The sequence below is a fragment of the Larimichthys crocea genome, chromosome XVII, assembly GCF_000972845.2.
Source record: "Larimichthys crocea isolate SSNF chromosome XVII, L_crocea_2.0, whole genome shotgun sequence".
NCBI lineage: Eukaryota > Metazoa > Chordata > Actinopteri > Sciaenidae > Larimichthys > Larimichthys crocea.
This window is the reverse complement of record NC_040027.1, coordinates 22,352,852-22,368,009: the sequence shown is the minus strand read 5'-3', so window position 1 is coordinate 22,368,009 and position 15,158 is coordinate 22,352,852. Positions and strand designations below refer to the sequence as shown.

The 15,158-nt window shown below is 39.7% G+C and overlaps 1 protein-coding gene across 2 annotated transcripts in view; it reads right to left on the bottom strand.

Annotated features, from left to right (window-relative positions):
- negr1 (neuronal growth regulator 1) overlaps positions 1 to 15,158 on the bottom strand; it is a 135,478-nt gene that overhangs the window by 87,966 nt on the left and 32,354 nt on the right. For both annotated transcript variants that reach the window (XM_019255005.2, XM_010729303.3), the window contains exon 2: positions 3,605 to 3,843. In XM_019255005.2, coding sequence (XP_019110550.1) covers positions 3,605 to 3,843 — 239 coding nt within the window. The remainder of the gene's footprint in view (positions 1 to 3,604; positions 3,844 to 15,158) is intronic.

Sequence of the window (15,158 nt, the reverse complement as noted above, 5' to 3'; positions counted from 1 at the left end):
CCAGGAGTGTTTCAGAAGCAAGCGCTTAGCCCACCAGACTTTGTTTACTTGCTCAGATTTGGCCACTTTCCCAGTGTATGTTCTTCTAAACATGCTTCTACATGTGCAAATATGCTACGTAGTTAATTAGTTTCGCTTTTGTCTGTTTTTACGACCGGCAGTTTGCATGGGGTATTTTATATATTTATTTTATTTATTTCTGTGTCTGGCTTCCGCCCGCTCCAGGTGCTCTGTGGAAATTGACGCATGCTGCTTGCAAGTTTTAATGTTTTTATTTTATTGTTATGTACAAAAAATGAGTCATATTAGACCCTGAATAGTATGTAAGGGTTAATGAGTAATGAAATGTTAGGATAATTTTTGTATGTACTTAAGTTCACAACTTCATTGTAAGATTAATTTAAAGCTTTAGTTAATAAAATGATCAAATGAATTCAGTTGCTCTCATAATCTGTCTTTTTTGCAGAGGAAAAAATGTGGCTAGTAGAAATTCTGATTGGCTGGTAACTTCAGAAACTTACGAGCCACATTGGCTGGTGATCAAAAAAGTTAATTTAGAGCCCTGGTTACGCCACCTCGTGAGCGAAAACTGCACATCACACCAGTTAACAGCAGTTTACTGTGAGATTGTTTCTAAAGAAAGGAGATATCTGTCATGTATTTTGTTGTTTAAGATGTAAGTTGCACTTTTTATAAGAACACAAACTGTTTGAGAGTTTCTGTAAAGAAAGATTTTTTTTTCCTACAAATAAAAAGATCATTTTATTTGGTCATAATTTGTCTGTAGCTCATTTTGATTTTAAAAAATCGTGAAAAAATCGTATAGTGAACAAAAAATCGTGACTCGAATCGAGTCGTGAGTTGAGTGTATCGTTACATCCCTACTACTAATGTCTTTCCATTCAAATGAATTTATTGTGAAGAGGGATGCGAGCGATTGGTCAGCTAGTCCATTAAACACTGTTATTGTACACTCGCCAGGCCGCACCGAAAAGACAGTCAGTTAAACTGATATTGTATTAATATGCAATATCAGTTAATATGCTGGTTAGGTGGTGCTGTAATGTTTGGCTGTAAGCCATGTGGAAAGTGAGACAATTCTACAACTCAAAACTAGCTAACATTGTGATCCAGAAATTGAAAACAAAGTTGTTTGTAGATGTGTCAGCAGAAACTAGAATATAACCACTCCACTGGAGTAGTACATAGCCACATTCAGCATAGGTACAGTATGAGGACATGAAACTGCAAGGAGAGCAGGCTGCTGGTGCTAGCACTGTTAACATTTATCTAGTGAGTTGTGCTCATGTTTTGTTGGATAATTTAGTAGGAAATCAAAATTAGCTCCATGAAGCAAATTAAACATTTAAGCATTTACTGTGGACTGGTCTCATCTAGCCAATAGACGATACACCTAATAAAGACTGTATATAGGCCACTGTTGGCCTATACTGATTGGATGGATCCATTGAAGCTGGATGGGTGGGTTCTGAGAGAGTGACCATCCACAAGGAGGAAAAGACAAAGGAAGGTAGGCTTGAGGAAACTTTAACAAGACATCAGGCTGTTGATGGACACATTGGCAGTGCCAGCGTTTGCCCCCATGACCTCTGCTATGGGACAGTCACTGCAACTGCAAAGCACTGTGGTACTCTGACAAGTTGACAAGTGCTGATTAAGCACTGCATTTTTTGGGCACCGAGCAAATGTGTATAGAAAAAACAAAAGGTGAGCCAGGAGATGTTCAGTGTCTTCATCAGTGTTTAAGTCTGTGACCCTCTTGTTAATCATTTCTAAAGAAAACAAGTGAGGTGAGCTGTACTCTTATCAGCCATGTGCGCGTCAGCTTAAGAGACAACCTCGTACAATGATTTTACAAATCACTCAGGGTATGTTCAAACCAACCACGGCACTGTCCCCTCCACCCTCCTCAGTGTTTTTAAGTACAGTGCATGAAGATGGATGCTGACATGTGATGGCCAGCAGCTTAGAAAATCTCAAATAACAAAATGAGCGGAGGGCATACTGCTTCCTGGGTTATTGCTCACAGTGTGCTGTCTCTTGATGTTTTCTCAACAGGTATGAACGTCTGAGAAGATAAATGCTGATTTGTTTTGACTTTTCCATTTATTCCCATGACAGCCTCTGGTCTTTTTTATACCAGGGCAGACAAAATAAATATTTTCATTGATGGTTTAGACAAAAATAAACAGTGCAGGTACGATCCCACCCCTAATTTTCACTTCACTCCATATGTTATATCGGCAATGCCAGCTGTTTCCACTTTCACATTTCACATTTCACATATCACAGCTCACACTTCTACAAGCGGTGTGTCTGACCCTTAACTCTTCTAATAATACTACACTGTGTGTGTGATCCATGTTCCAACATTATGTTTCTGTGGAATTAATCCAAACCATGGCTTGAAAACAGAATAATATGGTACGTACTTTTAATACATCTAATTACTGCTCATCTAATAACAGTGGGCTAGGAATGCAGGCCGTCATATTATGTTGTGAAATAAATACTGACATTCAAAAGGAATAAAAACATAAATAAATAATAGTGTATTTTCATTTGATGGGTTGTCTAAAGACATCACATCCTCATTAATATTCCAACCTAAACATATGCAGAGGCAAGTGGACCATACAGGAAATCTTTCCCTCAGCCTATTAAAGAAATATAACATGGCAGTTGGAAGATAGATTTTCAGTGAGGCTGTTTCCCTGCTGCTAATCGTCAGACTCAGCCACCGTGCTATTGCCTCAACAAGTAACAAACTGTCGTCAATTTGCTCTTTGTGTCCCATAATACACTACTACACCTATTGACCTTGTTAGACATAGAGATTCTCAAGGTGAAGCCTGATGTGGACAGCCTCTCAAGACCTCAATGGTTTTATTATCTAAAAGGCTGAAATTCAAAGCTTCAGTCCCTGCTAACCAGTGTATTCACACACATGGCATATTAACTAACTCAGGAAAAAATGTATTTAAGAGACCCAAGAATCACATCTTAGCTACCTACATAGTCTGCCTCCAGTCATTTAAGCCAACAAGCTTCTAGATTGTGTTGCATAGCCTAGAGGCACTAAATCTACCCGACAATAATGCAGGTATGGTTTGTCTCCACAGTAAAAGTTTCTCTGCTAAAAAGGTTTTTGTTTCATCATTGTACAAAAAGCAGAATGACTCAAGCTCTTGTTCTCACTCTGAATTCAAGAGACAGTTTTTAAGCACAGATGGTGCCACATCCACCTGTGACCATTAGGTATACCACTATGGAAATGTGTTAGCTAAATGATAATGAAATAATCACAAACAGAATGCTAGATTAAAAAAAAGGCAGAGGACAGGAATCAGACATAAAAGTACAAAGCAAGTACCCTTCAAAATGTCATACCCTCTGATCAACTATCAGACAGTATGCCACATTCAGGTGCAGGCAACTGAAATTCATCAGTAAAGACTAATGGAAACTGGAAAATCATTACATTCATTATTTAATACTAATTCAGATACACAGATAAAGAAACGGACACACAGATAGACAAGTGCCTGAACAGAACGACAAGGACTACAGTATCTATACCCACCTTTTACAATAAGGTTGAGGAGCTTTGGCCGCGGGTTGCGTTCACTCTGAATGGAGCAAGTGTACTGGCCATCATCACTTACATCCACTTTCTGTATCTGAAGGCTGTACTCATGTTGGTCTCCGACGCTGGACACGATGGACACACGCGGGTCCACAGACCACTTGTCGTTCCCTGCGAATATGATGCTTGAGCGGTTCAGCCAGGCTCCTTTAGAGATCCCATCCAATAGGTAGCATCTACGGTGACAAGATACACTTCGGTTAGATCTGGAGAAATGCTTGTTGCCTGAACAAAGTAGACATTTGAGACATTGGCATCATTTCTCTTGCTAATTAATAATCTAATTTTAGCTGTTAGCACAGAACAGAAAAACAAGTTCTGAGGTAGAGCAACCACCCCACGTACAAAGGCTCAGTCCGTGCCGTGGTAGCCCAGGATTCAAATCTGACCTGTGGCTCTTTCCTGCATGTCATTCCCCATCTCTCTCTGTCTCTCTCTCTCTCCCTACATTTCCCGTCACTCTACGACTACTCTAAGTTGTCTCTGTGAAATAAAGCTCAAAAAAAAAAAAATGAAAATGTTCTGATATTGATTTCATTTAATTCAGGACCAGAGAGCATATGGACATTTTACTTATAGGCATTAATAGGTATTGTGCCAGAAAGTGTGTCATAAAAGACAGAAATCTCAGCATTTAAGTGTGACTCAACCTTTTAAAGCTGCCATAAGACTCCATTTAAATCTAATATAGCCACAGCGATGAATAATAGTCATAGCGTACAGACGGGGAACATAACATATTATGCCTTTAAAACATTTGAGACTGAAAATGTTTTAGTTCCATCCGACCCTGGTCAATGCAAATGTAAGTATGAAAAAATATATCTAGCTCAACTTTGTCATTGTAATAGAGATGTTCAGCTTCTAGAGGGATAAGAAAAACTTTTAATTGAATGTAAAGACCTCTGACCTGCTACTATACGCAGAGACCGTTTAAATGTGTGGAATGCATAGTGAGTACAGTGGGCACTCAAAAATACCCATGCGGTGTACAGGGTTGGCATGAAAGTCAGAATACAGCAGGCCAAATGTGAAATATGTCCTGTACACTGATTGTACAACTCCTGATTGTCAATGGAAAACCGAACATCTGGTGAACAAAGTATTGGCCACAGTCAAACATCTCTGCCTATGAATAGGCTGTGTTATACGGCCACAGTCTGATTATTGAGGCCAACACAATTTACTTTTAAAGTTAATTGAGACAAAGGGTCAGTAAATTGTACAACATGAGGTTAGGTTCCCCATTGTCAGAAGGCCGTTGTTTTACTCATCATTCCAGCACTGATTCAGCTTAGTAAATCGCACCATATTCTGTGACAAATACTGTAATAATGAACTAGAAAAAGAGGCAATCAAGTTTGGCTCTTTAGCTGTGTCAACACTCCATGCAGACTGCCAGCAAGAGGAGTAAAGCCACCGAGGAAATCAGTTTGGCACTAACCAAAGCGCTTTTTTCCTCTTTGCCAACAAAGTGTCTGTCAGGAAAGTGGGTAGAGGACAATGGTCTAGTCCAGGCTGGTTTCCCCTTAGAGAAGGCACTGCCCTAGAGGTATTGTGACAAATAAAGTGGCAAACAATGGAGAATGGATAATAATAAAAAAAACAACAACACAAGAGAGAAGGTCCTTTGGAAAGTCCACACGGACCTGTCGGTTAGTTAGCCCATTGACCACCTGAGCCGTACTGCTCCTGGCCCTTAGGCAAGATTTACTGAAGAGGCCTCAAGGCAAGTTTCCTTATCTGTTTCTGTTTTTGTTTTGTTTTTTTGCCCACAACACAGAAATTCACTCGATGCTCTTGCTTGCTGGCACTTGCTCTTGAATTTAAGGATTATTTATCTATCAATTCTAAATAATGACAGATCTATGGGCAAATTTGTCTCTGAGGATTTTGAAATGCCAATTATCTATATAAAAACATTAAAATTACAAAAATAAAGCAGATTTTTAAATGTATTCTCTGCCTTTGAGGGAAACAGGTTTGCTACCTGAATGATCACAAGCCTTCAGTGAGTAATAATTTCACACCCTTTTGTGGGACCGCTGAGAGTGACAGCTTATGGCTTGCACATTAATGCACAACGCACCTGTTTTCCAGCCCACCACCAGCGATGAGAACAGCCTGTCAACAATTTGCTGGGCTTTCATCATCATATCACTTCTAAAACAGGGTAGAAATAAGACTTTTTTTATCCACTGTAGTTGCTATTGATTTTTTATGTATTCTCATCCAAAATTGTCCTTTCAGAATGAAATATTCATTTCACGCAGGCTTCAAAAGGTGGCTGTTAAAAAGTGCACTCCTTCAAAAGACATCGGGAGCTGTGGTCAGCTTGAATATGTCTTCAGTGGTGACTGTTTTTTACAATTTGAAAATTGATCAAAAGGTCTCACTCCTCACTCCTGCAGCATAACCTGCTGTCTATTCATATGCTCGGTTTGTTCAAAACACGCTATAATAAGGTTACATAAACTGCTGACCACAGCTTCTGCTCTCTGGACAAGGAAATAAACTTTTAACAGCCACCGCTCAAGGATAGATTTGGGACAAAGTAGCACTTTAACAAAGCCAGAAGTATGGCTGGAGGACACTTCAATCGGCCAGAATCTCTCCTGGGAGTCTTGACATTTTTCTTCATCTCGATGAACCAGTCCTTGATGTTCTTTCACCGTTTTTGCAGTTTGCTTATCACCGTTCCTCCAGAAATTTTATATTGTTATCTCACTGTCTTTGTAATCTCATGCCAAGGAGTCATACATGCCTGTATCTATTTACTCCCTCAAAAAGCCGTGCGTCAAAGCAGGCGTTTTGACGCAGTATGTCTGAGGTGTTGTTTCGTACGGCTGCTGCTTCCTACCTTAGTTTTAGATCTGCAATCACCAAACACCAGAGACTTAAGACTAGTTCACCAGTTGCATTTTCCCTGCAGATTATCACAACGTAACTAGTTATTTCACTTCAAATCATAAAAATAATTTTACTGACTATCATCTTTACAGATAAATGTAAGCCGGAGCAGATCCAGATTAATACCAACAAACTGTAAGGATTTCAGTGATTACAATCCTTTGTTTTTGGAGAAGTTGGCTTATGCGGGTTTGCCTTGTCTTGTTCGGTTTGAAAAAAAAAAAACACATTAAAAACCACACACGACATCATGTACTAAGTATAAACTGAGTCATAATATCAGATAGGTCTTTCGTCTGCCACATTCCCCTTGTTCATCCCCTCAATCAGGCATAGCAGCACAAAACTAATAACACCTAAGGTGGGCTTTACTTTCATCAAGGCCCTTTTCTCTGGGATCCCACCAGGATACAGACCTCCTATGGTTTATACAAAGCTGCAGGTAATTATTCCACAGACCTCAGAGCATCCATTCCGAAGCAGCTCTGACACCTTAAACATGCACTAATTGATACTTTTATTTATCCCTGCTTCTGACAAGTGAATGCAGACACACCAGGCTCATTACAAGCCTTTTTTTTCCTCTCTATATTGGCTCACACATAACACGAGTTCAATTCAAACCTCAGTGATTATACACAATGTGCAAAAAAGGAAAGTGATAAGCTGGTGTTTGAGCACCTCACACGAATGGACAATGATGACAAACTATTAATTACAGTATGGCAGCTGGTAAGAGAAGCAGATTGTAATCTGTTTAGCCAGACTCATTCACTCTTTGATTGGATGCCATAATTAACACAGGGGCATCATTCTGACCCAGATTGTTACTTGCTTTTTTAAATTGTTTTTCTAGGTTCCTCAACCGTAAATATTCTTTCTGGCACAAACTCCACAGATCTCGTCTTGCAAACATATTTCCATGTTTCACAGTCTAGTGGTTCACATTCAGCAGCTTTTTTTTTTTTCTCTCTGCATTTGGCAGAAGAAATGAATACACTTCTGGATGGGTCCCTTTGTAGCCTGAGATTTGTTGTTATGTAACCATTACATAATGAACATAGAGGATGTTTAAACTTTAAGCCATGCAGACCCCGTGTAAGCTCACTGTTGTCTCTGTTTTCCCTGACTCAAATTAAAAAAGGAAACAGCACAAACGCCAGCCTGACATTTTCATCAGTTTTCCACTAATAAATACAGAGGATGAGATGCAGTCTTAGCTTTTATTTTATTTCTATGTGTGTTAAAGTTAAATGTTAAATAAGGCCCATGGGGTTTCTTTTTTTTCCTCTATTGTTACTTATTATTATACTGCTTGAAGCAATAACAGCTTTATTATTATTATTATTATTATTATTATTATTACTACTATTATTATATATTTTTAAAGGATAAAAAAATAAATGCAGCCTATTCACACATCCAGTAGATATAGAGTAGCATTGGCAGGTTCACAGAGTGGTGACAACATGGTGTGAAACCAAAACAAGGAGCTGAAAGATGCTAAAATGCTCCATGGAGCTCGGAGGAACGACAGGTCGTAATATTCTGAACTACTCACTACAGGAGCACCTTTTTCACATTACATGAGCTTGTTTGGTTCATTGTTCATAAGCTCATAAAGCTTTAATTTACAATATATCATATAATTTAATCTACATTTATCTGGTGTGATGGCATTTCCAATGTATGACTTGTTGATGCTTTAACCTTTTAACTGTCTAGACAATATAAAAATAAGTATAACCTGTTAATGCTTTGACCTATTGACCGTCTAGACAGCAGCAAGGAGCATATACCATGCAATTACATATTCCGTATATGTTTGCAGAAACGTTCGTACAAAAGCAGAAAACTAACTTTCACATTGAGGAACTTGCATTTGTGACCTTGCAGTGCACTTTCGAGTGGGAGTACAGTACCACATATTAATTCCTCAGCACAAAGTGTCATTTGGCCGGACTTTGTTACATGATGGGTTGCAGTCATGGCACAAAGATATGCACTGTTACTATAGCAACCAAAGGCCAAGCCCAGATGAGGTTTTAATAGTGGCTCAATATGCTGAACCTTTCCGTAAAAGGTGGAGAAATATTCAATCTTGAAAAAAAGGAAGAGGAGAACAAGATGGCTGGCATTGGAAAAATCGGAGAAATTCCACTTTCCCCCACAGCTTGTGTGATACATATGGTCACATCTGTGATCATATTAAAATAGCAACACTCAACACTGAAATCTATCATAACAGTCAGACCTGCATCGTTCCTGTCCTGCGGCATGTTGAATGACACTTAATCACTGAAGTATAAATCAAGCTTCAGCCACTGAGAAGACCACCTGGAACATTTCACTTTCCAGTCCACGTTAAACTGGAGTAAGTCAGAAAATTAGTGACGCACAGCATCATTACAGTGGAACATCTGCTTAAAGACAATGCTTTTGTATTTCTGGTAATAGCAGCACCCACTTAACCAGCTTGAATGAAATAAGTGTTGAGCTATAAAAATGGCTGTATCGCAGTCTCTCGTGATATGAGAAAAAACCCTTTAATTGCAAAGCCGGGGGCAGATGTTTCATTCCAGTTTAGCCGTCTCACACACAAAATGGGAGATGGCGTGATGGCTGTTACCTGCACTGTACGCTCTACAACCTTTACAACGACTCGCTGCCCTCAGCAGAGCTCAACTGTCCAATGAATCCTCAAATGAGAAAATGCATTTCACACTGACTGACTGGATGTTGAAGCACTAGCGAAAGTAGCCCAGGTGTGATCAGTGTGTGAAAATCCAAGGTCTTTTCTGCTGTGAAGTCTTTTTTTAGCCTGCCGAGGTGCTTCCGCTTTATTAGTCACATTAAGGAACAACAGGAATGATGGAAATAAGGAAGGTTGTTACATGTTCAGAAGGTAATCTGTAAGGATGATGATGGGATCATTTAGTCTGGCAATGACTTTTTGTGATGACTTGATTAATCATTATGTTTATAAAATGTCAGAAAATTTTAATAAAATGTCCATCACAATTTCCCAAAGCCCAAGATGACATATTGAACAGACTAACATACCACCATACTACCAGATACTATCATAGAAAATGTTAGAATAATAATATATATATTTTTAAAAAGCAGCAAACTACTAAATGTAAGTTTTGAAATGTATAATCTTTCTATCTGTGTAACATTTTTACACCATCAGATACATTAAAGCCCTATTTTCATGGTGGAAAAACAACCAGTACAAGCAGCACCCTGACAGTTTGGTAGAGCATGTGATGCACAGGTGCAAGGAATGCAAAAGCAAGTTGTTATATAACGTCAGTCTGCTGTTTGATCAACAAGAGCAAATTAAATGCTTGGACAAATGTGCAGCAATAACAGAAAAATGTTTAAAATTTAGAAATAAAAAAAAATGCAAGCTGCATTTACCTATGAATCAATATGAGTGATTCTTACAGTATAACAGATGTTTTATACTTCTCCTTCAGTTCATTAAATCCCTGCAGCAGTCTGAAGGCAGAGGGACGGATAAGCTGATAAATCTGCAGCCTTTGATTTGCGCCGGAGCACACTGCCGTCACGCATGACTGTACGCTGTGTTTACATTGTAAGAACACACATTATCAGGCCGCTGACCACCTCTACACACATCGGATCGGTCCGTTATGACTCGGTACTCTGTCTTTTTCATGTAGGAGACATCAGATTACTGGATCTTACTAATCCTGTGCATCACAGCCTCTATTTTCACCTTCCAACAGTTCATATTTTATTTACAGCTGTGCCACATTTTAAGATATGGTGTAACCATTTGCAATGTAAAATACAGTAGAATTCTGACTGAAATAGGTTGGGTTGATGTGATCATATAAACTTCTTCGTCATCACTGAATTTGTGTTGTTGTGTGTTCACGTCATGAGAATTAAGGGCTGACATAACAACAATAGTTTGGTGCAGGAGAAAGACGAGAGCCTTACATTCAAAATGATGATGCACTGTAGCAGTCTGACTTGGAACCAGGGTGCCAGGCTGACAAAGAATAATTTAGTTATGTCCTTGTCAACCCTACAAAGGACTCATGTCTTTCAGTACATGCCTCCCTAACAGTCACTAACAACCAGGTATTTCGAAAAGCACCAGCAGACAACAAGAAGCACAAAACACAGTGTATTATGAAGTCAGTTCTCAACACAAAACCCACAGTTCAACAACAATGAATAAAAAATAAAAAATAAAACTCCTCTTCAGGATCTCCGGAAGCAAAGAGAAATTCTCATTTTGAGACTCAATATAACCAATAGCCAACAAAAATAAACCTAAATGATGCCTCTTCTGTCTAATAGACAAACTTACCGATTCAACAGTTTCTTGTAGTTTTACCTCCTGTAGTCCAGCGTAGACCTACCTTACTAAAAAAAAAAAAAGCCAGGGGGTTGGCAGCCTAACAGATGATCACTTTCGGGACAGACTGGGCCTCTTCCATTGGTGAGTATATCCACTCTTTTTGGTTTAAATGCATAGATATTTCCTGATTCCCATGGTGTGGCAAAGGGGTGAGCGTTCACTGATCGGTACAGTACGTCCCTGCATGGCCGGTGGAGGCTGCACAGGAATTGGCCGCTATCGGAAGCCAAGTTTTGCCAATAATGATGCTTGTAAAACATCCTAACGGCCAAACCAATGAATCGGTCGACCTCTAACCTCAACGACAATATGATTTCCTGGAGAAGCCAATTCTTAATTTGCGGAGCTATTGGCGTCATGCGTTACTGTGATGGGCTCAGCACTTTCAGAGCAACGAGAGCAGTAATGTGACTGGCTGAGACCATATTCATAAATCACCACACCCTCCGATCTATATTCACCTCCAGCCAGCCCTTTTGCACTTGCGCTGCTGCACTTATATGAAATAGAAACTGGCACTTGGACTATTAAAACAGTGTCTTAAGTACCTAAGTCTTAAGTAGTGAGTACCGAGTAAAGATAAAATCTGAAATCCCGACTTCAGCGATGTCACATTTTGTTCCATTTTTGATGTAACTAACCAGGAAATGGACCCACACAGTATACAGATATAACTGATGTGGAACAACTGGTGCACTGCCAAAACTTTCCAGGTAAAACTCTTGAATTTCTGTGTCTTCTTGAAGTACAGATGGCTATCTCAAGTGTAGCTTTTGTTAGCTAGTTAGCTCAGTTGGCTCTGTTAACTGCTAGCTGACTGTGCCCAGACTGAGGACACCAGGAGAGTATTGGTGTCCCAACAGTCCAAACCTCCTGTGCTTGCAGAGGGGCTGCATCAAAGGCCAGTATAAGATGAAAAGGATTTTTAACTGAGAACCATGCAAAGCGACTCTGTAGGGGTCCCAGAATAAAAATCTAGAGCTGGAAATGAGCATAATAGGTCGCTTTTAAACACTCACCCCATCTTCAAAATGGGTCAGCTTCACCCCCTGTTTTTGTTTATTTCTCATTTTTCACCATTTTCTCACAAACAATGGTCAATTATTCGTGAAAATAATTGGAACATTAGTTGATAATTAAAACAATGGAAAAAAATGTGCAACTTCTGCACAGAAAATAAAAACTAGTACAATCTGAATATTCATGAATGTCCCATCCATGCATCTTTTTTTGTGTCGTGCTGGTGCTTGTGCCTTGTCCCTTGAGCATAGGTGCAGGTTTGTGTCTGGTTGCTGGAGGTTGGGTATTTTAGGGTTGCAGAGAATGAGGACATACTCTAGTGTCGCGCAACCAAGGTACAGAGCACCAGGCTCTTAATCCCTAAAATAATCCTGTCGACTGTGGGACACATCTGAAGCCTTCCAGCAATAATCCACACAGACCCAATACTGAAACCAACACCTAACATCACAGACAGAGAACAGTGTAAAAACTACCTTATCCATTAGAAACTCCCAAATCTCCTGTCAGGTGTCAGGACTTTGAAGTTGATATATTCTGAATCTTTGTTTTGTTTTCCTTTTTTTTTCATTTCTGTATCATTTTCCATTGACGCTGAGATGGAGCCACTGACTGAGGGAGCAGCGAGACATTTTCAGACCCCAAAATCAATGGCCCTGCTCTGTTGTTACCACAGCACTTAGTACAACAAACCCTGCACAGCATCACCTTGTCCTCTCCAGCTCTGGGTCCCCTTAAGGTACACCTGCCCTCCTCCCAGCCAGCGCATACAAATGAAGTGACCTGTGCTTGAAAGGCTTTGGTTGAATGGTTTTGCCTTGTTTCACATGCGTGGAAGCAGGCAAGTCAAAGCCGTCCACAATATGTAACTAGGAAAAAGTCTCATGTGTGAACAATAGTGAAAGGCTATGTTTGCAGTCTTTTTTTTCTTGTTTCCACCTCTTCCATGTGCAAGATTTTTTCAAATTGAGCTCAAGTCAACATCGGTCTCTCCACTATAACTAATTCATGTACAGAAAATCATTCAAAGCCCTGCATGAGTAATCTCTAGATTAATTCACATTATTGATTCTTTTTTTTTTTTTTCAAGAAATGACGACAACTGAATGAATTCCACTTTGAGTGAATCAAAATGAATGGGCCTTACAAATTAGTGGTTGAATAAAAGTTGAGAGCTGGAATTGTGTGAGGATAAAGAGTAGCCTTTACTGAGGCATAATGAGCTAGCATTTTCCCACCCCTGACAATTCCTCCTTATAAATATGTGAATGAGCTCTGCGTAATGCATTCACAGGAAAATCCGAGTCCCCTGCACACACAGATACCAGTAAATGTCACATTCAAAACACAGCGAGACAAGGCACAGTCAAAAAGTCTACTGCGTCATGATGTGTTAAACAAATAGTATATTGTCTGGGGATACAATCACTTAAGGCAGACTTATTATATCGCTGTCACATGTAACACTTTATTTGACCACAAAGTCAGTGCCACTGAATCATGAGCATTGCTCCTAAAGGAAACCACAGTATATTCCAGCACCTATGCTTATACAGCATTTCATTTTCTAACATGCATCCATCTTAAAGAAGCAAAGGCCAGGGGCACGTCTCCTGGCCAGATTAACAAGTAAACAAGTCCTGTTTGAACTTCCAGTAGTAATGACTCACAGTGAGAAACACTTAAGAGATGAATGAGTCTGTATTTCTGTCATGATGCTGCAGGCTTAAGACACATTTTAAATCACATTTTAGTTTGCAGCAGGCTTCCTGCTGTGCAAAGTATGCACAATTTGCTTCCTTGGCTTCCACGGTGCACTACATTATATCAAGCATTTTTTACTTACTGAAAAGAATTCTGACGGTTTTCTGTATTAACAGTATGTATGAGAGTAAGTCGAGTGATGTGTTGCACTCAAAGTCTAAGTAGTGCTACGAGGTATCAATGGCCTTCAACAGTGTCTTTTCAGATTATCCTTTTTTCAATAATAATAATATCAGATATCCATCGTTCACAGAGGCTAACACTAGATTAAAGCTTAATGCAAAAGAGAGCTGTTACTGAAGATGAACAGAACTTCACCCCTGAAATTAACAGGACTTTAACCTTGTGTTTTTCTTTTAACACAGCCTTAAGGACTCATGATATCACTAACATGAGAGAAGGCTATGGGATAGCTAACTAGAAAGCACACTGCTTTGTCCCTTTAGGTGCCTGTCAGGTGACTGTAATTACTCATGGATGCGGAGACCACCAACAATGTGCCTCCCAAATCAAATTACCTCGTCCTTCAAAACCGATGGTTCGACACTGCACACCGCCACCTCCCTGTGGTTCCGGCATGAAGAGGGACTGACAATTTAGCAAATACTTTCCAAGAAAGTTATAAAACATGTCTCACAAAGAGGCACATTTGGGTCATCCTTGAAACTCAACTGCCACCCACCAAGAAACAGTGACAGGCACTCACGTCTTTAAGTTTTTGCAGTTTTCTTATTAATGCACCGATTGTGAGCTTGTAATGAGTCACTGGCATTTGACATTCACCATGAATACATGTCTGTTTACTCGCTTCACTATGCAAAAAAGTAAAGGGGGATATTATGCAATAGGCGAGAAGGAGAGCAGAATATAAACAAGGCAGTTAACTGCATTTCTGCTCCGTATTAAAGACCCAAAGATTAAACTGAGGCAAGCAGTGGGATTCATCTAGGACTCCAACGAACTATGATTTTAATAATCAATAAATCTGTTAAATCTTTTATTAATAAAGTAATTAATGATTTGGTCTGTATAATGACAGAAAAGCCATCCATTATCTGTAACCACTTATCCTCATCAGGGTCACAGTGGGGCCGGAGCCTATCCCAGCTGACTTTGGGCGAGAGGTAGGGCACACCCTGGACAAGTCACCAGTTCATCACAGGACACATAGAGACACACAGCCAGTCACACTCACATTCAAGTCTACATCAATCTGAGAGTCACCAATTAACCTATTAACCTGCATGTCTTTGGACGGTGGGAAGAAGCCCACATGCAAACTCCACACAGAAAGGTGTGTGGAGGTGAGGTTTGAACCAGGAACCTTCTTGGATAAAGCCAAATTCCTAAATCCCAAGATGGCATCTTTAGATTTTGACCAGCCAAACCAACTGC